This window comes from Pseudopipra pipra, chromosome 6, assembly GCF_036250125.1.
Source record: "Pseudopipra pipra isolate bDixPip1 chromosome 6, bDixPip1.hap1, whole genome shotgun sequence".
Classification (NCBI taxonomy): Eukaryota; Metazoa; Chordata; class Aves; order Passeriformes; family Pipridae; genus Pseudopipra; species Pseudopipra pipra.
The window spans coordinates 20,704,111-20,725,125 of record NC_087554.1 but is presented as its reverse complement, the minus strand read 5'-3'; the positions used below and the strand labels follow the sequence as shown (position 1 = coordinate 20,725,125).

General features: G+C 36.9%; 1 protein-coding gene across 1 annotated transcript in view; it reads right to left on the bottom strand.

The window, feature by feature from the left end:
- Nucleotides 1–19,340, bottom strand: part of IFTAP (intraflagellar transport associated protein) — a 30,022-nt gene extending 10,682 nt beyond the window's left edge. The window contains exons 1-4 of the mRNA XM_064657779.1: nucleotides 19,204–19,340; nucleotides 5,115–5,269; nucleotides 3,470–3,565; nucleotides 2,467–2,524 (exon numbers count right to left, since the gene is read on the bottom strand). Of these exons, the coding sequence (XP_064513849.1) occupies nucleotides 2,467–2,524; nucleotides 3,470–3,565; nucleotides 5,115–5,269; nucleotides 19,204–19,306 (412 nt within the window). The 5' untranslated portion in view covers nucleotides 19,307–19,340. The remainder of the gene's footprint in view (nucleotides 1–2,466; nucleotides 2,525–3,469; nucleotides 3,566–5,114; nucleotides 5,270–19,203) is intronic.
- Between the last annotated feature and the right edge of the window lie 1,675 nt (nucleotides 19,341–21,015).

Genomic DNA, 21,015 nt, shown 5'->3' with positions numbered 1-21,015 from the left:
CAACTCCATGCTGCTTTTTATTTGTAAGAAGCAGCTGCATGCATTCACACCTTAAAAGACATTGAACTTTGCAAAATACATCAGAAAAAGAAAAAAAAACACTAGAATGACTCTTCCAGGACATTTCCCAAAAAGCACTAGTTTATATGAGATATTTTAACACCTATTTTCTATCATGCTTTTCACACTTGTCAACTTTGAGCCACTTGCCCCTAGGTGCGAATATTTATTATATTAATGTACAGTTGCTAACTTAGCTAACTGATCTGCCCTTTACAGCTAAATGAAGCACAGAGATAAAAGCTTGTGGCAATTACACTAGCAAGGTATGATATTTTTTACTGTGTAAAAAAAGATACAATATTTTTAGCTTGTTTTGTCAATATGAAGTCTTAAATCAATCATTTGTTCTGACATATAGGTGGCAGCATTTACAAATGCCAACAAAAGAATGTCTTTCAAATTTGTGTCACACTTTGCCTCATTTATAAACTAACTGGAATTCTTCAGAATTAATCCTTATTAAGGTGGTCAATATGGGTATTATTTTAGATTACTTTATTATTGCAAAAAATAGAAGTGACACCATTTTATATTTTAAATTGCATTTTGTTGCTATGGTTTCTAATTTTACCTCTCTTATTATGAAGCCTTTCAAGTGGATTTTGACATGTAAGACAACCATCAAGCTATAAGTGCTATTTTCTGCACTTAGGAGTCAAGGGAAAATTTTTTACCCTGACTTAACAATGATCTCCACTGAAGAAGCCCCAGGCAAAATTCAGGCTGTGCGTTTCCCAGGTATAAATTTCGATGCTGTTCGCTTTCCTTACAGAGTTTAAAAGGAATAATAAGTTTCTGGCTCAGCAGTGTTTCCATGCTGTAAAATGCAATCTAAATGCTTAATGTTGTGATGAGTCTTGTTGATACAGTTTCTTTCTGCACTAAGGCAAGTCTGCCTCAAATGAAGTGTGTTTTACTAGGGGTTTCTAAACGTATGTGATTGATATTTACTCTTGCACGCACACAAATACACAGAAATGACCCAAAAGCTGGATAAAGGCAAGGTCTGTCATCATTCCGAATGTGACGAGCTAACCCCAAGCACTAGCAGAGCTCTTCTTTCCTCACAGTTCCACTCAGTATTTTAGTGTTGAGCTTAATTCTCAGCAACCAATTTGGGGCCTGTTTGGAACTCGCAATATCTAACCATACTTTAATGAACTAGATATAGATAATTATCATTTCATTATGACACAAGTGAAATTTTTATGCTTACACCAGTAAGCTCCAGGGTCTTTTTAACAGATATTACTAGAATTTAAGGCATAAACACAGAACAACGGTCTATGAAGGGAAAAATGGGCACATATGAACACTGCACTCAGGAGAAATCTTTGATGTCTATACCTGATACAGCACTGCTGTCTTCCTACCTCCTTTCTGAAATGTCCAGGTTGAAGTAAGAATATTTGCTGTAAACTTGACTTATGTTTATTAGGTTTATTATTTCCTTATGAGATACTAGAAGTCTCTAAGCCCTCTGACTTCATAGGAATTCTGCATATACAGAAAGACTAATCAAATCTTTACTGTAAGAGTGGACAGACCAATCAAACGGCAATGAGTAAGAAACCAAGGATCAAAGTCCTGCTTGGTAGCAGCTTCTGTCAGTGACCTCAGGCAAATCCCTTAATCTGTGTGGCTTGGTTTCTTTACACAATCACACGTATAGATGAAGAAAATTAATTTAAACACTAAAAGAGTATCAATTCTGGTGGCAATAAAAACCACACAAGGACTAATGATAGACAAACAACTATAGACATTAACATTTCATTTATTTTTCAGAGGTGGGAGAGTTAAAATTATTATAGACATATTCAACAATTCAACACAACTCAAAATGCTCATAACTGGAACTCTTAAAGAACTTCACGGTGAATTCAAAGTTAGTCTCATCTATTTTAAGCCCAGGATGGAATCATTTTAATAGGTAGGGACAACATTTTCATTAAATACTTCCACTTTACAGAACTGTCTCTTAGCACCCAATCGCTGTGTAAAAATCTTCTTTAATCAAAATAATTTCAATACAAAACAGAAGTGCAGAAAAATGCAGAAATGTTGCTAACAAGAAGTGCTCTGCACTTCTAAAAATCTTGACAAAAATAACTGTTCACAAGGACACAGTTTAATAAATATTCCTTTTTATTTATTTTCTCATTACCTCTTAAGAGTGAGGAAATTAGTACTTTAATTTGGGGAATTGGGGCAATGTGGGGAATTTTCTGGCAATAGAAGAACTGAGGAATATCATCGCTTTTAGAGAAGAAACAGTTCTTTAATTAATGTTCATACTCTTGCATTCAAAGAAACATGTTCATGTTCATACTCTTTAATCATGTTCATACACTTGCATTCAAAGACAGAAAATGACAGTGAATATGGAGAGAGGAAACCTACCACTGCATGTCTCTTCATCTGAGTCTATATCTTCCCAATCTAAGTACTTGTCCACTTGCTGTAAAAAACCCAAATTCCAAAATATATTAAAATGCATTAATTCCATTCCTTTTAGTACAACCTAGAGCAAAGCAAAAACGCACTAAATTGTCTGCTTCATCTTCTCTATTCTCCCTTGCATTTTTCTAAGAAAGAATATGAATTTTCTTCGAAATGTGTAAACCAAAGGAAATACTTTTAGGTATAGGCAAAGAATTGCTGCCAAAATTGCCGCATATCAATGTAAGTGATGGGAAAGAAGCTCAAGCTGTACAGCAACTTTTTCAGGAACTCAGTGGAAAGATGGAGAAGTAAAATATTTTCAAAGGAAAAAGATAAATGATAAGTTACTATGCAATTTTGCAAGTTCACATCATATGGCACAAAGACAGTACACACTGTAGGCAAACTAGAGCTTGATCCTTCTGTTTTGACATTAATGGTGAACTGATTGGGAGGTAAAAAAGCTAAGAATAATTAAGTTTCTAGTATTTCATCTGGGACATTGCTCTACTGTTTTTTTAGACTGATGTTCCTTGAAAACAGGCTAAACCATCTAAAAGGTACCACAAGAAAAGGCATTTGTCATCTCAAGTATCACTTTGAATAGACGCACAGGGTGAAAGGCCTTTGCCAGCCTATATGTAAGTAGTGTTACCATGGAGGATTTATTATATGCATTGGGTTGTCTGCTGTGTTTCTATGAAGTAATTAGAAATGCTGTTAGATAATTTTTTCCAACCTGGTTTGACAACATTCTCATCAAGAGTTACATAACCTTTACACTCTAAAAGTACATACTCACTAATATTTGAAAAAATTTTGGATTTCTCTCATTGTTCTTTCCCACAGATGGGAAATAAATACTTCAACAAATTGCAAGTAATTTATAAGTTAATAAAGCAAAAATCAGTCATGTTCTGATCATAATCTCCACTCTGAAAAAAATCAAAGAAAACCCCACCTTCACTCTTTCAGACAGACTGAGATTCTTTCCCTCTGATCCACCAACTTTCCATCTCTCATTCATCATTGTCTGCAGGTAGATAGGCAGAAATACCTACATGCACAAACCAGAATCAAAGTAAGTCAAAGCTTGTACTGATTTACACATACAGTTCACAGAATCACAGAATAGGTAAGGTTGGAAGGGACCACTGGAGGTCACCTGGTCTAACTTCCCTACTCAAGCAGTGTCCCCTAGAACACATTACTCAGGATTGTGTTCAGACAGCTTTATATATGTTGTATATAAAAATTTTTAAGAAGTGAATGCAATGCTTCTGAAAATAAAATGGATGCAGGTATTTCCCTGAAAACCTACACAGGACCGGACTGAATCAATTGGAACAACAATGCAAGTAACCATAACATGCCTGAAAAGCAGCATTTAGAGGAGTAGCACTGTTTTCAATAGCAGTTTTTTTCCCCTCTTTCCTTTCCTCAGGGCAGGCTTAAAGATCACAGTGGTCAATTTACCCCATTACAGCCTCCTCCTGCTACTGCACTAGCAATTTTTCTAATGCATTCTACTATCACTGTATTTGTTTCTTAAACTGCAAATGTGGCAAAAATGTGCAGCCATGTCTGAAGCTTTTTCCCTTAGATACAAAGACAAGCTTTAAGATGTTCTATTACAAAAAGGATACTGGAATTCACACATTGCTTTACGGGGCAGAAAGACAATTCAAGAGACCCAAAGACAGACTATCCCAATGAAGCAACACTATTCTTCACAAAAGAAAATGTTAAAAAGAATCTTGTCATTATTATTACACAATTAACTGACAGAATGTGATTGTTTTAAAAGCTTTGCTTGATTCCACCTCAAGTGGAATAGTCCTAGTGGGGAGGAAAATGGCATTTTGTGCTCTGACTGAGGCCTGGCAGGCCCACTATTTGAAGACCCCTAAGTGGGTTGCTCTGTGTATTGCACAAAAGGACCTGCTACTTCTATTTTAATAAAAACTTTAATGAAGGGAAATTCTGAGTACAGACTAGATCACAGCTTTATCACTTTGTTCAGGTAGGAGGGCAGAAGTTCTTAACAAGTTGACTCAGATTTCCATCTCACTCTCTCCAGATGATGTCTGTTGTTTTCCTGTCTCTACACGTTAAATCCCTAATCTCATATGTTTCAGAAGACTAAAAATGCCTCTGGTCTGCCTACTGTTTACTTAGGCATTACTTCAGGCATCTGAAGTAATCCAGCTTCGGTAACACAGAACTCCATACTTCCTAAAATCTACAAGAAACAAAATAAATCTCTAGGTGCTGGCATCCATACTCTCAAGATTTCTTTTCCTTTTTGCCAGCCTCTACTGCTAACTGCAGTCTTCGGCAAAAGCATCACATGGCTCATTGCAGGGCACCTTATTTAATAGTCGGATTATGGCAGCTCTTCAGCAAGGCAAATGCCACTGACAAACACAATCCCTGCAGGTGCCTCTCTAAGCATTAAACACTTACATAGTATTTTAAATATTTGCCTCGAATCAGAGGCAAATAGCCTCGAACCACTAGCCTCTAACATTTGAACAGTGTATCTCTTCATATTTTCATCTCTTTGAATGTGGTGCCTGTCCACTTGGACAGTTGTAACTCCTTACCTTATTCTCATTTGGCATCTGTGATGGAAGAGATATCCACATTTCTTTGCTTCTTTCAGGTGAGCCATTTTGTTTATTTCTGTTTGATAATTCAGAAGTAGAAAATATTTTTCTTAAGTAGTCCACTTGATTTCCTTGAATTGTCTTCTCTTTCTCTGCAAGGAGAATCACACCAGGTCAGATAACATAAAGCACTACCCAAGAAAAAGAAAAACATGTATTTCCTTAGATCTAATATTGACTTATTTTACACATTCACTTTTCCTCTCATGCTCAGAGCTTCCATGTGCAACATAAACAAGTATTTTGCAGCCCTTATCATAAAATCGAATATTCAGTTTGAACTTCAAGTGCATAGAGTATCACCTATTCCTCCATACTGAAGACTTAATTCTCTCAAAAGCTTATGCAATGTACAGAAAAATTTATAAAACCAACCAAGAGCTGAAATACCCAAAAAAGCAAGACAGTAGAATTATACCTTAGCTTTTATTCTAAAACTTTACTTAAATTCTCTCTCAGTTCTGGACAAAATGGCACATAACATGTGTGCCCATGTCTTTGTCTGACACTGCAAACACCAATATATATGAAGAGTCTCTTCTTTGAGACGCTACTATACACCAGTCCAATGGCAACTGCACTCCCAACACTTATATCTCTAATTGTAAAAGTCCATCAATGATGCTTACATGGGATCTGTGCTTACAAAATCACTTGACTTGTCAAGGAGATAACTAATCAATGATGTATCTTCTGACCAAGCACAAGAAAGGGCTCTAATGTTGATCACAGTACAGAGATGATCTGGGCCACAAATGGAGTAATTCTTACACTTTCTACATCAGTATCTTGGTTCACATGTGAACCTCACAACCACTAAAACAAATGCCCATGTTGTCTAGTACAGAAGTGAGCTTTGGCAGTTCTTGTCAGAGCTGGTACTGATACTGGCTGGTCCAGGGTCAGCATTCACAGAGCTCTTGGGTGTCCACGGACACCACCACTAGAACCTCCACCACTCCTCCACCAGTCCAGGGTTGTGTGATGAAATGAACTGACAGGTCCTATAATTCAAATCCGTGTCTTTAGTTAGTAAAACACCTCATTTCTTTACACAGTGTTGCTTTCAGTGTTTAACAGCTATAGAATGCTCAGCAATCTGAGGGGAAAATTTTGCAACTAAATACTTTTTTATTGGGATCAGACTAACAAACAGCAGTATGCCAGTGATACTTCATTGCCAAAAGTTTAGGCCCAGAAATTAAAGAACAAATATAGATGTTCAAGCAGGGTTTGTTCCCTTAAGAAATTCCTTTGGTCTTGAAAGACAGACTGGAAAAATGTTTTGACAGTGTATTTACAGAAGATCAGAATAACTTCTCTTGGGCTTATTTTATACATCAATAGCGGCTAATTGAGTCCTCACTGAAAATAGGGAAGTATTCAGAAACAGAACTGAGTATTTCAATGATAATTTTTGACATCTTTCAGACCTTTAACAACTCCTTGGACAACAACAGCAAAGTTAAGACAACTATAAGAGCTTCTGACTGTCCAACCAGCCAGGGCCCCAGGGCACAAAGACTTAGGCTACATCTAGGTGATCATCAAATGAAATGTCAACAGTACTGGCTGGATCTAGGAGCTGCTTACAGACAAGTATGTGCATGGATGTATGGATTTCCAAATCCATGCTGTATAGTTGGGTTTTTTCCCTTCAACATGGCAAAAAATATAGTAATCATGGCCAAAATAAAAAAAGCAGTACTTTTTCTTTTAAAAGTCCCATTATCAAATATGAAGCAGCTACAGGACAATCAGTTCAAAAAAACTTCACACCATATTCTCTTAATGAAAAACACAATGCTCATTCAATGAAGTTTTTTGGGTTTAGTTTAAAAAATCCGCTTTGCAACAACAAGAAACACTGTAGTGCATTTCTAAAGCATAATTATATGTTACAAGCATTGAAGTAATTCTTGTGGAGAGTACTAATGATCCCCTTGGGGTTACTACACTGAGCCATACGGCAGAATTCTTAATACCCTGGGACAGCTCTGTGCTGCCGTTACTGTGACACACAGAAAGGACTGGTAGACTGGGTATAACCTGAAGTCCACACTCTTATATAAAGTAAGGTTCATAGAAAGAAAATTGCACCAGACCAGAGCAATCTAGCAAACAGATTTTAATGTTCACATCACAGATGGATTCTCTGAATAATTCCTAAATCCCAGGACTCTGTGACATGTGGCTTCTCCCCACTTTTTTAGCAAGTACTTTCCTAAAACAATATTTGGATACAGCAGTACATATGAGCAATCTCTTCCTCCTACACACTCTCTTTTTCAAGCCATGGAAATGAAGCAGCATTAGACAAGAAACCCTCTTCTAAATTCTTGACTGCTAAAATCATTACCCACTATTTGAAGAGACTTTTACAGTCACCCTACTTCATAGGAAGAACTAGATGGCTATCTCAAAAAGCTTCAATTTTTTGTTACTGTAGTAGTAAAGCATGGATGGACACCCTGTTTTATACAAAGAACTTGCAAGTTTTATCTTAAAGACTGACAAGACACAAAAGGATATTAGTGTATTTTAAGGTAAGTGTATATTGGTGAATTACTGCAGCCAAACATCTGCAGACCTATAGAGTAACGAGGGACTGAGGACCCAGTATCCTCCCTGTCCACACCAGGAGCATTTACGTATGAGAAGTGATAAAAAGCTTCCAGAAGCCATACAATTTTGTCAGCCAGACCAACAGAGAGACAAAAGAAATCATCATTGGAATGATCAGCAACATAATTCATACAGATGACAGACTCTAAACAAACATGATATTCCTGTACTAGCCCGTGCTTATTTTGGATACCACTGTGGTCATTCTTCTGGGATATAAATCAGATCATTCTTCTTGAAAATACAGGTTCTGAATTTTCCAAAGAAAAATATCATTTTTAGCATCAAAAGACCTATGACACATAGTTGGGCAGTTATAATTAGGTAGTACATATGAGCTGACAAACTTCCTTTATTAGGTTATATATTTTCTGGACAGCTGAGCTATTGTCACAGCTAAAAAGCTAGATAGATTAAATGAGCTGGTAAGAAATCAAGTGCATTCATAGTCTTTATGTGCCATTTACCAACTCCCAGACTACAGCTAGAAGCATTATCCCTTTTCCGAAGAGATCAGTCATAAACTTTTGTCAGAAACCTTTTTCTGGTTAAGACCATTGCAGAGTTATTGGGTTACAGAATATTAAACATTACTTTTGATGAAACATTCCAACTGCAATGTGATACTAGATTAATGACCGCAAGTGAAGAAAAATTCAGAAAAAAAAAGCCTAAGCAACCCAAAGCAGTTGTTAAAAGCAAGTCTGCAGACAGAATATCAACTATGCAACCATGAGCATAATGAGGCCATGCCATATAAATTAAAGGGGGGAAGGTAAATTAAACATTATGTTGCTAGCCTCAAGCACGGTGCCTCAGGACCAGTGAGATCCACCTTCAGATGTCCAAAGTAATTACCTACACCTACAGCTTCCCAATGCATGTATCACTTAACTGGCTCCCTTGAAACAGATAACAGTCATGATCTTACAAAATATTATTAAAAACAACACACATAAGTTATTATAAAGTTAAGGAAACTACAATCTGTAGTAGCAGACAAATATCACAGATGTATTTCTTTGCTAGTGCTCTGAATTTCAACCATTTCTGTTCCTGTTTCTGAAAAAGGGGAAGAAGGAAGGATCACATTCAAGCCAGCAAGCAAATCACTCTGCCTTTCCCCTGACTAAGTGATAATTGACTCATTATTCACAGTCACAGCTCTCAACCTGCCAAGATCCTTTTGTAGAACACCGGCCTTCACAACATGTGACTTAAATCAAAAATAAGGGATACAAACACAACAGAATGTAGCAGAGGAAGAAAGTTGAAATGATGGAAAGATTCACATATTCATCCTGCAGACAGATTTTGTCTCACTTTTTAGACAATTTACTGTCTGTATCTTAAAAATGAAGTAAGAAGCCAACTTAGGTCTCTAGAAAAGTGTATCTGAGTCTCTCAAGAGAAGTATCCATCATAATGGTGTGTCACCAAAGAGTATGGTGCACACTTCAGAAACACGTTTGTATCAGAAAGTATATGAAGCTTGATAAATTATTTTCTCTCCTGCTATCTATCCTCGATATTGCTTAAAATTCTCTTTGTCTTCCAATTTGGAAGGGAATCTTTTGAAAATGTCCACTGATCACTCACATCTTTCAAAGAATATTGGATTCACTTATCACAAAAGCAGAGAAGAGAGCTACCTGTATTATCAGGAAAAACTTACTGTCAGTGTAATCTGTTAGATGACATAGTAGTCCCAGAAGAATGATAAAAGTCTCATGGTCTGAAACATGTCAAAGACAGACCAGACAGAGCAATCAGTAACATAACATAGAAAATCTGGCTTGGGATAACACACTGCACAAAACAATACAAACTACTAAATATTTCCCACCTTTTTTTCAATTGGATTAATTCATTCCAAAAACAAAAACTGGTTGAGAATTATAAACAGACCCCTTAACTATAAAACAACAACAAAAAAAACATACAGGAAAGCTACTACTATAAGTTCCAACTTCCTTTTTTATCTTCAAATCCTGGACTGAGGGCCAGCAGAAGGCCTATGAATCCCTTAAATCCCTTCCAAGTTATGCTTTGATGAAAAACCTGGGATTCAAATACTACAGTGACTTTGTACAGGACTCCTGAACAAAGAACAATTTTAATCAGAGTAGCATAATAACTGTCTTGAACAGAGGTCACAAGTACAAATTTCATGTTCATTCACTATCTCCATTCTTCAAACCCATCATCAGCAAACAACCACATTTTAAAACAAGAACAAAGACTGTCACTGAAATGTTTCCATAAAATATCACTTTGACATGTTCACAAGGTGATAAAATACTGTAGAAGTACCTGTATTTGCCTATTTGTAACTATGTAAACCGTTCTACCGCGCTGAGTCCATCTACCCTAAATGACAAGCTGTAAGAGGTAAAAAAACGAAATTTCAAGGCTTAAAATCCAATTTGCTGGGAAGATAATTTTTAAAGCCTTCTATCAATTTTTGATAACACAACCAAAGAAGCCCCCAGATTTTCTGCAGTAATCCAACCAAAACTTCCAGCCTCCCTCTGCTTGTATGTTCTCCTGCTGAGAATAGAACAAAGTGTTTTGAAGTTACTTAGCCTAAAAAAGCCATTCTATGTTCTCCAGATATCTTACTGTTTCTGTGTATTTATATGCATAAATCTCTGTAAATCAATGCAGTTTGTCCAAGTTTTCATCACAAAAATTCGAAGTATCCCATACAGTAAGTACCTGGAGGATTTCAGTATTAGGGTTCTATATGTCTGTCCAAAAGTAAGAGCAATTCATGGGCAATTCAGGCACCTAAATTTCATCACATAGTCCTGTTCTAAGAGTCTTAGGGCACAGCCTCCTGCTGCCACCCAAAGAAGCAGGCGATGCATTATAGATACTGTGTCATATCTGCCCACCCTCAGCACTTGAATTGGCTATCCCCTAACTACCTGCATTCCTGTAAATCCCATTCCAATCTTACTCCACCAAAATCCTCACTAATTTCAATGACAGTGATCTCACAGTAGCACTGAGGAAGCAGAACTCCTCTGTCAAACTTGATCTATATAGCAAAGAAAATAACTTGACTAAAATACTTGCCTAAGTGTGCAAGTTAATGTTTGTAACACAAAAATTCAGCTGGTGCAGCCTTTTTGTCTAAGCTCTTTGATCTTATCCTGATTAAATAACAAATTAAATAACAATCTGCAGAAAGTATTGTTTAGGGGGTTTTTTCCTTCAAAAAAGGTCATTTTTACTATAATCAGTAATATGGCCTTGAATTGTTTTCTAAGTTATGCCAATTTTTTAAGGATATCTCACTACACCATGTCCTCAGCTAGGATAAGTCCATGGAGTGGGACAAGTAATTTCAGTGGGACTATTTCTCACCTAAAAGGGTCCCAATTGTTACTTTTGGTTGTTATTTTTGAATACTTACTATGTTTAAAAATCAGTTAGGAAAGGACTTTTCTTGTGTGTGCTCCTTCAGGGGAAAGATGAATGACTGCTACTCTCAAGTATATTTCAGCCATGCTCACATGCCTGCTCTAACTTAATGTACTATAGTAATACTTCTCTAAAACCAACTGAACTCCTAATTTTCAAAAGTTTAACTGTTCTTTTACTCTATCAGTCTCTCTCCCTTTTTACTAAATGGAACCTACTTTCTGGTTTTATATAGTGTTTATCTGTATCAATATCTATGTCTCTGTTGTGCTTTAAATAGTCTCAGTGTTAGAAAAGGGGCAATATTTCTTGTTTATACCTCATTCACACCAACTGATCATTTAAAAATAAGTATGATTCTTCCACAGTTCAACAGTGTTTTTGCTGGATACCTTTTCCATTTGAACACTAATGTAGTCAGTTACTTGATAATTTCAGTAGCCTTCATGAGCAAAATCCCGCTTCTTCCAACAGAGGAAGATGAAAAATAATCTTAAAAAGAATTCAGAAAACCATGAGAGAAACACTAGAACAGATCCTCAGTGGATATTAACCAGTACAGTCCTATTAAGGGAGCTACACCTCTTAGTATACACCAGGGATCAAGTGATATCTATCACCACCAAGCAATGCCAACATACTAGAGCAGATTTCTAGTTCTAACAATAAAAAGTGTTTATGTGGTAGGGGGAAAAGCACAGCTTTGTAAAGGCAGAGGCTGTACAACTGATAGTATTTTGTAACTATAATTTGAGACAGTATCAGGATATAAAAGCTGTAACATTTTTTCCAGTTGATAAAGGTAGGCCTGCTTCCAATAGCTTCAGAAAATCTACACTGTACTTTGCAGACTGCAAATACTGCCACATTTCATAAATTCCATTTCAGGGACAGTTTAAGAAGAGCTTTAAATTAGACAGTAACTAATTGGAGAATACTATTTCAATGTATAAGAGCTCCAGACTTCTGAGTTTTGGCTACACTAAGCCATACTTTGAAGCTTAGCTAAGAAAAACAGAATGTATTTGAGTTTATTTCTTAAATAAGCACTGCATTTGTTACACTTGCTTTTTTTATTTTTTTTTACAGTCAAAGAAACCACAAATGTGCTTCAAGTCATTCTCAGCACAAGGAAACTACATTAAATACATATGTGGGGAGCACTTTAAAAGAGCAGGAGATATACTAAGAAATCAGGGCAGAATCAATTATGAAAACTTTCTGTGTACTTGCATCCTAGAAGAATTCAGCACTAGTAGGTAAGTAGACAAGCGCTGTAAGAAACAAGTGAATTGTATATAATTAAAAGCATCTGACATCTCCACACAAATTATTCCTTTCTTAACAAATAATATCATAAAAAGATTACAGCAGGTGGGAACAAACTAATAAAATGTCAGAGAGCCCAGGAAAATGCTTGATTTTAGACATAATAATCACAACATTAAAGCATTCTTAAAAGGTCTGGTTTTGGTTGTTTCTTTTTCTAAAGGCAAATACCTACTTTCTTGAAATTAGGCAATTGTATTTGATTTTATACTGAACACAGAAAAGCACTCAATTCTATAAAGAGTTCAGCACTAAACTGGAAGCGAAGTCACTTGATTTCTGTTTCCTGATTGTCCTGTTAAGTCACTATATATAGCTCTGATCTCTGACATTATTTGCTCTGTGTCATTTCCACATCTGTAAAAGACAGCTTCCTCACCTCATTGCAATGACATGAAACTAAGCCAACAGCTGCATTTAGCACACTTCGATGCCTTTCAAGACAAGGTGATGAGGTACAGCAAGAGTTTACTCTGTGTTACTGCTTTTTATAGTACTACAGAATTCAATCACTGCCAATATGTCACTATATGATGGAACCTCTATCAAGCTATCAACAGCAAAATCACAAAATATTTCCCCTTCCTATATTCTAGAAAATCTAAGTTATACAAGAGAATGAAAATGCTTTTTTTCTTTTATCTGAAACAATCTTTAGAAATTGTCTAGTAATAAAGACATCACAGAAAAATCCCCAAAACTGCTATCAGGGAAGCACTATTATTGAAGGGTTGACCAAGTTTCCAGGAGTCTGAGTGCCTCTGTCCTTATCTGGTGCTGCCAGTGAGCTACTGTGCAATGAACACAAGTCATTTCCCTTTTTTTAGGCATATTTTTTTTTCTGTCTATACAATGGAGATGAAGTATCTTGCACAGCAAACACCAGGACAAAAAATATCCATAAAACAGATGAGCCATTATTATTTCAAAATAATCTATTAAGTTTGCATCTCTACGTCTGGGTTTTTTCCGACATTTAGGGGTTCTGTATGATGTTTGATTTTATACTATATTGAATAAAGGTTACACAGAGATAGGTACTGAATTTATGATCAATAGAAAATTGCAAATTTTGTCTCCCAACCAATTCTATCAAATGCTCCAACACAACACATCAATAAAAAGCTCTGAATTGACGCTGTTCCCCTATTTCATGCCCTGTTTAAGTTCCGTGGGGATGACAGATTAATTTAATTAGTTTTATTGAACTGTCTAGTTGCTTTTATTGGAAAATACACTCATAGGCTGAAATTTCTCTTGGGGTTAGCATTGTCCTATTGGTCCATTTTTAAAATTAAAGTGAATTTACTGTCATTTCTTATATAGTTTTCTGCTATGCTTTCTGCTGTGAAGACTCACATTTGTAAAGTGCCTCCACTGACACTTATACAGGAAGTTGAAAGCTTTTGTTTTTCCTGAATGTGGTTAATGAAAAAAAGCAGCAGACAGCTACCATCAAATGGACTGTGAACTGAATACAGCGCCCAGCTTTCACTGGATGTTGATCACAACACAGAAAATGGATCTTGCGGGCCACCTGGAAGCAGAGAAGTGGTCAGTCACTTTCAAACTTCCTCCACTTGACAGTTTGTTTGGCATAGAAGCACCAAAACAACAGCACTGAAGCTATGAAGTTTATATCCAAGGTTTCGTTTGCTTAGATGGGTGTGATCAAAGTCCTTGGATTTCAGTGCACTGCCAGGCAGTGTGAGCTATATGAAACAGAGTAAAATGAACAGCAGGAATGGAATTAATTTAATTTCAGTGGTCAACTGCCCAAGACTATGGAAAAAAATACAAATTTAAACTTGGGTTTGGGTAAGAATTTTATTAATGGCAGCATTTTTCTATGCAGCTGACTGATCCAGAATCCTGTATTTTCAGAAGTGGGAGAGGAGTAACTTAAAATCTAGATGAAGAATTTGAAGCCTGGAGGATTTGGGGGTTTTTTTCTGTAGTTTTTTTTCAGATGGTCAAATGAGATATTTTATGCTCCAGTTAATTTCCCATTCTTCCTCTGAGTTTAGAAAAATGAGCAGATGCTGCCTTCTAATTTTGGACATCATAGTTCTCTCCACCAGATTTCAAACACTCTTCCTATGATTTGAAGTCTTTTGTACTCTGTGGGAATTTTTTTGAAAGTAGGGTTGGGTGTATTTTCATGAGATGTTCTCCAAAGTTGTTCTAGGAAATGTGTAGTTCTGAAGATACCACTCATTGACCACATCTACAGAAATCTGAATCATCCATTTTTTTGTAAATCCAGCTCTTCTGAGGTTTCTTCAACTGCACAATCAATAAATCAGTCTTAAAGTTTTTCTCCGTACTTAAAAAACATAGTGGAGTTGTGCAATCTCAAGACAAAAGCCAGTTGACTGTTTTATCTTCAGGTTATTTTTATACTCAAAGCTAAAAGAATAAACTAACAAAAGTAAATATATAACTTGGCATAAGCATAAGGGGGTTTAGGGATTCTAAGAACAGCACAAATGAATGTATTAAAATAAATGACTAAAACACTTATTCCTCTTACCAGTATCTTTGCTCTGACTTCCCACAAGAGGAGGTCTTTTTTTTTCCAGATGCAAAACTTCTGCAAAGCTTGAAAAATGCGAGCATGAAAAATTTCATCTTTCTGAATCTGTGTTTTAATTGCTAAATTATATTCCCAAGGATTCACCAGCCCTTTCACCTATCTATTCACCTTGTTATTATCCAAATGACAAAAAGCACACTTTGGATGGTATAAGTAGGAAAAATAAGAGACTTAATTAGAATCTTAACCTAGCCCTCAACTGCCCATCCATTACAGAATCAATAAAAAGAGGGTTAAAAATTTTCCACTTATGGAGGAAGTGCTTTTTAAATATTATGTATTCAAGATATATAGGTCATGTTCTGTTGGAGCATATATGTTTTAAATGCTGAGATCAGACTTTTAAAAATACATTTATGTATGTTTATCCATGTTCCATCAGATCTGTAGATGTAAAAGTCTTACTATAGGATTTACTTGTCAATTAGTCTATGAACTCTCATTCTCTCACTGCAGCAAGCACAATTTAAGGAACAAAATCATTGGGATTTTTTTGAATTTTAATCAAGAAGATTAAATTCCCATATCAAAGATATAATTTTATGGTCCAACTAAGTTATAACTTATCTGTGTGATAGTTACACCATACACATGTCATGATATCTATTATACAGAATTTAGAAGGACTTATTTTGACTCCAGATCTTGTTCTATATGAACTAAGAGAATATCTTTTCAAATATAGCACAAGGAAGAATGGAAGTAGTCAAGGGTCACACATTCAGATACCAAAAAAACATTCTAAAACTGTGATTTTCTTGATTAGGATATTAGCAATTCATGAAAAGTCAAATGGAAGTCAGGAATGTAAAAATTCATTAACACTTTTTCCCATATTTATAAGAATGAAACTATTCTCTAAGCAGAAGATCCTAATGTGTTCACAGCAGGTCACTCCAGGCTATTTAGCTCTTTTAAGCTAGGCCAGAACAGTCAAGGATGCTTGGGTCTTTATATCAAGATATATTCTTTACAGTTTTACTGTGTGCAAATGTAATTTATGAAGAAAAATTAAACAATCGTTAGGGTATCACATTCTTAGGAGATGCTGGGGAAAATATCCTTGCAATCCCAAATACAGACCCAGGACAAATTCATAAGCAAGTGAAAATTACCTTTATAAATCTGTTACCCTGTGAAATCAATGGGATCCAATTAGTTTTGTGTGTTTATGACAAACAAAAATCTATCAGATGACAATGTTTTCCAAGGATTTTTTTTAAAGACCTCCTATATATTTATGCTTGGTTATTTGTGTATACAAATAGCTATCTCCATATCTAATTAGGCAGAACTGCAAATTCTCACATTAATGCTCATTGTACAAAGATTTGGTGTGGGGGTCAATACCATTATCAAGGCCAAATTTAGAGAGGTAATCTGAAAATAGTAAGATTTTTTGCCTGACAGTAACCACAAATATATCTCCACAGTAAATATCTGATCTCATTATACCAAAGTGAAAACTTCTGGATTCTATTACCAGGTAAGTTGCTTTAAAAAAAAAAGTTAAAGTCAAATGACTATTTTTCAAATGCAAAATTAAGAAACTAACAATGTGATATTTTATAAAATATTTTGCACTGTTCTGATGCTAAAATGCCTTATGCTTTAAGTGGAATTTTTGCAGGTCATTAGTTCATAATGCAAACTAGCACCTTGGGTATTTTTAAAGGAAAATGAAGGTAGGAGGAAAACAAGCTAAGCTGTTTAGTTCATACCATCATACCTGCATTTCTAAGCATTTGATTCAGGTAAAGCTCTACCTTTTATACAATTTTAGTGGCAAATGCTATAGTGACAATGAAAGTGACTGAAACACATGCTGAAGCTTTTTGCAAATAGCACCATGATAAGCAGCATGCTTCTACAATAGCAGCTATCCCCAGTGTATCAATCATACATAAGAAGACCACAACTGGATTTTCAATCTTCTTATCTCATTTCCCAGTGTCTCCTTGCTCTTCTATTTTTTATAGGGAGGAGAGACAGAAAGTTGCCAAAAGATTATTTCTGTGGCAGCTTCAACACCCGCCCCCCAATGGTTTTCTCTTCAGTGCCTGTGACTGACACTTAGTTCTGCCTGAAGGACAAGGACAGGACAGACCTCTGAATGCCAATCAATGGAGCATGCCACATGATGTAATTGAAAAATACAGTGCTTCTGCAATAATATGAGAACATCATTTTTAGTGCAAAGTGGTGGTAAAGAGATTTGTGAGTAGCTTGTATTTATTTTTATGGCACCGGACTTAACATGGCTAAAAGAAATAAACCTGAACTACAGAATTCGAATCCTGTAATTAAGTAATCTGAGATCAAGGTTAAGCACCACCTTTTATTTCATCTGCAGATCATGAGACCTTTTCAGCCCAATCATCTAATCTGATGTGCCTTCATCCAAGTTACCTATTAGTTCGGCACAGAATGGATACAGTTGGATTAGGTTGGAAGAGACCACAGTGGGTCATCTGGTCCAACCTCCCTGCTCAAACAGGGTCATCCTAGAGCACAGTCCGCAGGATTGCATCCAGATAGAATCTGAGTATCTCCAGTGAGGGAGACACCACAACCTCTCTGGCCAGTCTGTTCCAGTGCTCAGTCACCCGCACAGTAAAAAACTTCTTCCTCATATTCAGGTGGAACTTCCTGTGCATCAGTTTCTGCCTATTACCTCTTATCCTATTGCTTGGCACCAATGAGAAGAGCCTGGTTCCATCTTCTTAACATCTTCCCTTCAGATACTTATATACGTTGATGAGGTCCCCTCTCAGTCATCTCTTCATGATGCTAGACAGGCCCAGCTCCCTCAGCCTGTCCTAAGTGAGATGCTCCAGTTCCTCAGTCATCTCTGTCACCCCTTGCTGGACCCACACCAGGAGCTCCATGTCTCTTTTGCACTGAGGAGTCCAGAACTGGACACAATACTTCAGACGCAGCCTCACCAGAGCTGACTAGAGGGACAGGATCACTCCCTCAATCTGTTGGCAACGCTCTTCTTAGTGCACCACTGGCTTTCTTGGCCACAAGAGCACCCTGCTGATTCATTGACAGCTTGTTTTCCACCAGGACCCCCAGGTCCTTCCCCACAGAGCTGCTTTCCAGCAGGTTGGCCCCCAGCCTGTACTGGTGCTTGGGGTTATTCTTTCCCACATGCAGGGCCCTGCACTTGCCTTTGTTCTGCTCTGCCATCTCTCCAACCTGTCAAGGTTCTTCTGAACGGCAGCACAGCTCTCTGGGTTATCAGCCACTCCTCCCACCTTTGTGTTGTCAGTACACTTGCTGAGGACGCATCTGCCCCTTCATCCAAGTCATTAATGAATAAGTTAAACAAGACTGGTCCCAGTATTGTATCCTGGGGGACACCATTAGTGACAGGCCTCCAACTAGACCCTGTGTCACTGAATATGACCATCTGAGCTCTGCCGTTCCACCAGTTCTCAATTCCCCTCAGTGCCCACTCCTCCAATGCACACTTCCTGAGTTTGTCTACAAGGATTTTGTGAGAGATGATGTCGAAGGCCTTGCTGAAGTTGAGGTAGGCAACATCCACTGCTCTCCCCTCATCCCTCCAGGTAGTTGTTTAATCCCAGAAGGCAATCACATTGTAGAAGACAAACACACAGGCATAGCACAGCAGGCTAGTGTTAGTAAACCTGTGAAAGTTTTGCACACCCCTAATCTCGGCCATCTCATACTATTAAGTATTTTAATTAGGCTCTTCTCTTATGGAAACTTTTCAAGCAAAAACAGTGCAGGATGTACTTATGAAACATCTATCCTTCCATAGGATAATTCCCTCACCACCCTAAAGCAAGCAAAATGTGGTTACCCACCAGTACAGACCTACCTTAGCAGTCTGTGAACCAATCTAAGGAAAGTTGTCCTTAGGGTTCCCACTGCTGAGCGGAGAAACAAAAGCATCACAAGGATTTGCCTAAGGTCACAAAGCAAGTAAGAAGCAGAAAAACACTAGATACTACTGCTTCTCCTTTTACCTTCCCTTCTGTCTGTGATTTCTAAGGGGAGATTTGGGAAGTTACATACCTTTCAAAAGACAGGTGAATGTATTTAGAAACTCTTCATGTGATTGCTCATGGTTATTAATAAATTGATCAAGGATGCTGTTCTCTAACAGTTGTTCTCCCATGATCCTCACCTTGAGAGTCGAACAGGTGGATTTGCTTTAGTAGGCTGCTTCTGCAATAGAAAGAGAAGAGCCATATGTATCTGCAGGCAAAAAACAAATCAACTGAAGAGTCCCTAATTCACATAGATGGGCAGCAGAAAGTCAAATTTTTCTTCTCTCCTAGTGAAGTTCTGATCTTGTCAGTGGAACTTTTCCCAAAAAATTCAAGCAGACAGAGAAATTTTAAGTACAAAGGGAGAAACTTCAATTATCTATGCCTGGAATTTAAGACCTCAGGTAATATGGGTCACAGAAGTGCCATCTTCTCTCAGTGCTGTTCATTCCCTCATTTTAAGTTGTTCAGTCTTTTAACCCCTGCCTTCTGTGCAGAAACAGCAACAACACTCACTAGCATGTTGCGTTTAACAACTGAGACATCTGTACCTTCAAAACTTGGACTGAATCCATCCTTCTCCAGATGCACTGCTCACTGTACCATCAAAGTCACTAACCCAGATTTTGAACAGCATGTTAAATCACAATGGTATGTGTGTGTATGCTGAGACATCACACAGGACAGGGGAGTATGGTGGAAAGGGGCAGCCAGATGGGAGGACCACTCTCGAGAAGGGAACAAATGATGAGAGCTAAGGGAAACCCACAGAGGCTTTTCTGACTTGAGAGTCACACAGCAACAGCTTTCCAGCCGATCTTCATCACTTAACCAGACTCTACAGGAAGTAATGGCCCTGAAAGAGCTCACGGTGAAGTTTGCTGAAGTTAACCTTGCCCCTTACTTATAAAAGCTGTGTGATCCTAAACAGTTACTTATACTATTAATTTTTGATACACATGGGTCCACACTACTGTAAGCAGAAAAACACAGGTGAGGGCATGGACACACATAACAGGCACACTGTCTCACCGAGTAGTAACTTAAATAAAAAATGCAAATGATCAGTTTGCATACATAAACATGATCAAGATGCAAAAATGCATTATACACTAAGTGCTTGATTTGCCTGTGTTCCTCTGTTTCCTCTCTTGATTTAACATAGCATTAAGAAGTGGATTTTGAGGATGAAAGCTTAATTCTTCAGCAAAACTTCAAATCAACTACACTAAGGAAAAGCTGCCAACATGATTTTAAAGTTATATAAGATCTAAAAAGAATTGTTCAGACCCCAGCAGGAAAATGAAGGATAATTTCAAATATAAAACTCTAATTTTGTTGGATTGCGTGCTTGTAAGGAAGACTAATGTTCTGAAGATATAAAAATACACGCATATCCACATGACCTAAAGTTTAAGTTTTCTGATGTTTTACAAAAATCAAATCAGCATTAATCTCTCTGTGGACTGACCAAGCAGAATACAATTCACCAGACTCTCAGAGTGATTTATGTATTACAGTGGTTTGAGAGGGAAGCAATGTCTTCTATTCATCATTTTGGTTAAATTATTAAAATCATTGTTTAAGGTAATTTCATTATATGAAATAACACAGTGATTTGTAAGGCTACTGTAGAATTATATATATATATATTTAATTAAGAAAATGTTAATAACAAACTTTTGTTTTTCTTTGTCATCTGGTGTCTAGGATCTCCAAGCCCCTTATAAACACTAATGAAATAAACTTAACAATACTCCCATGAGGAAAAGCAAACAAATATTATTCCCAATAACAGATTAAAAAAAAGGGGCACCAGGAGTTTAAATGACTTGAA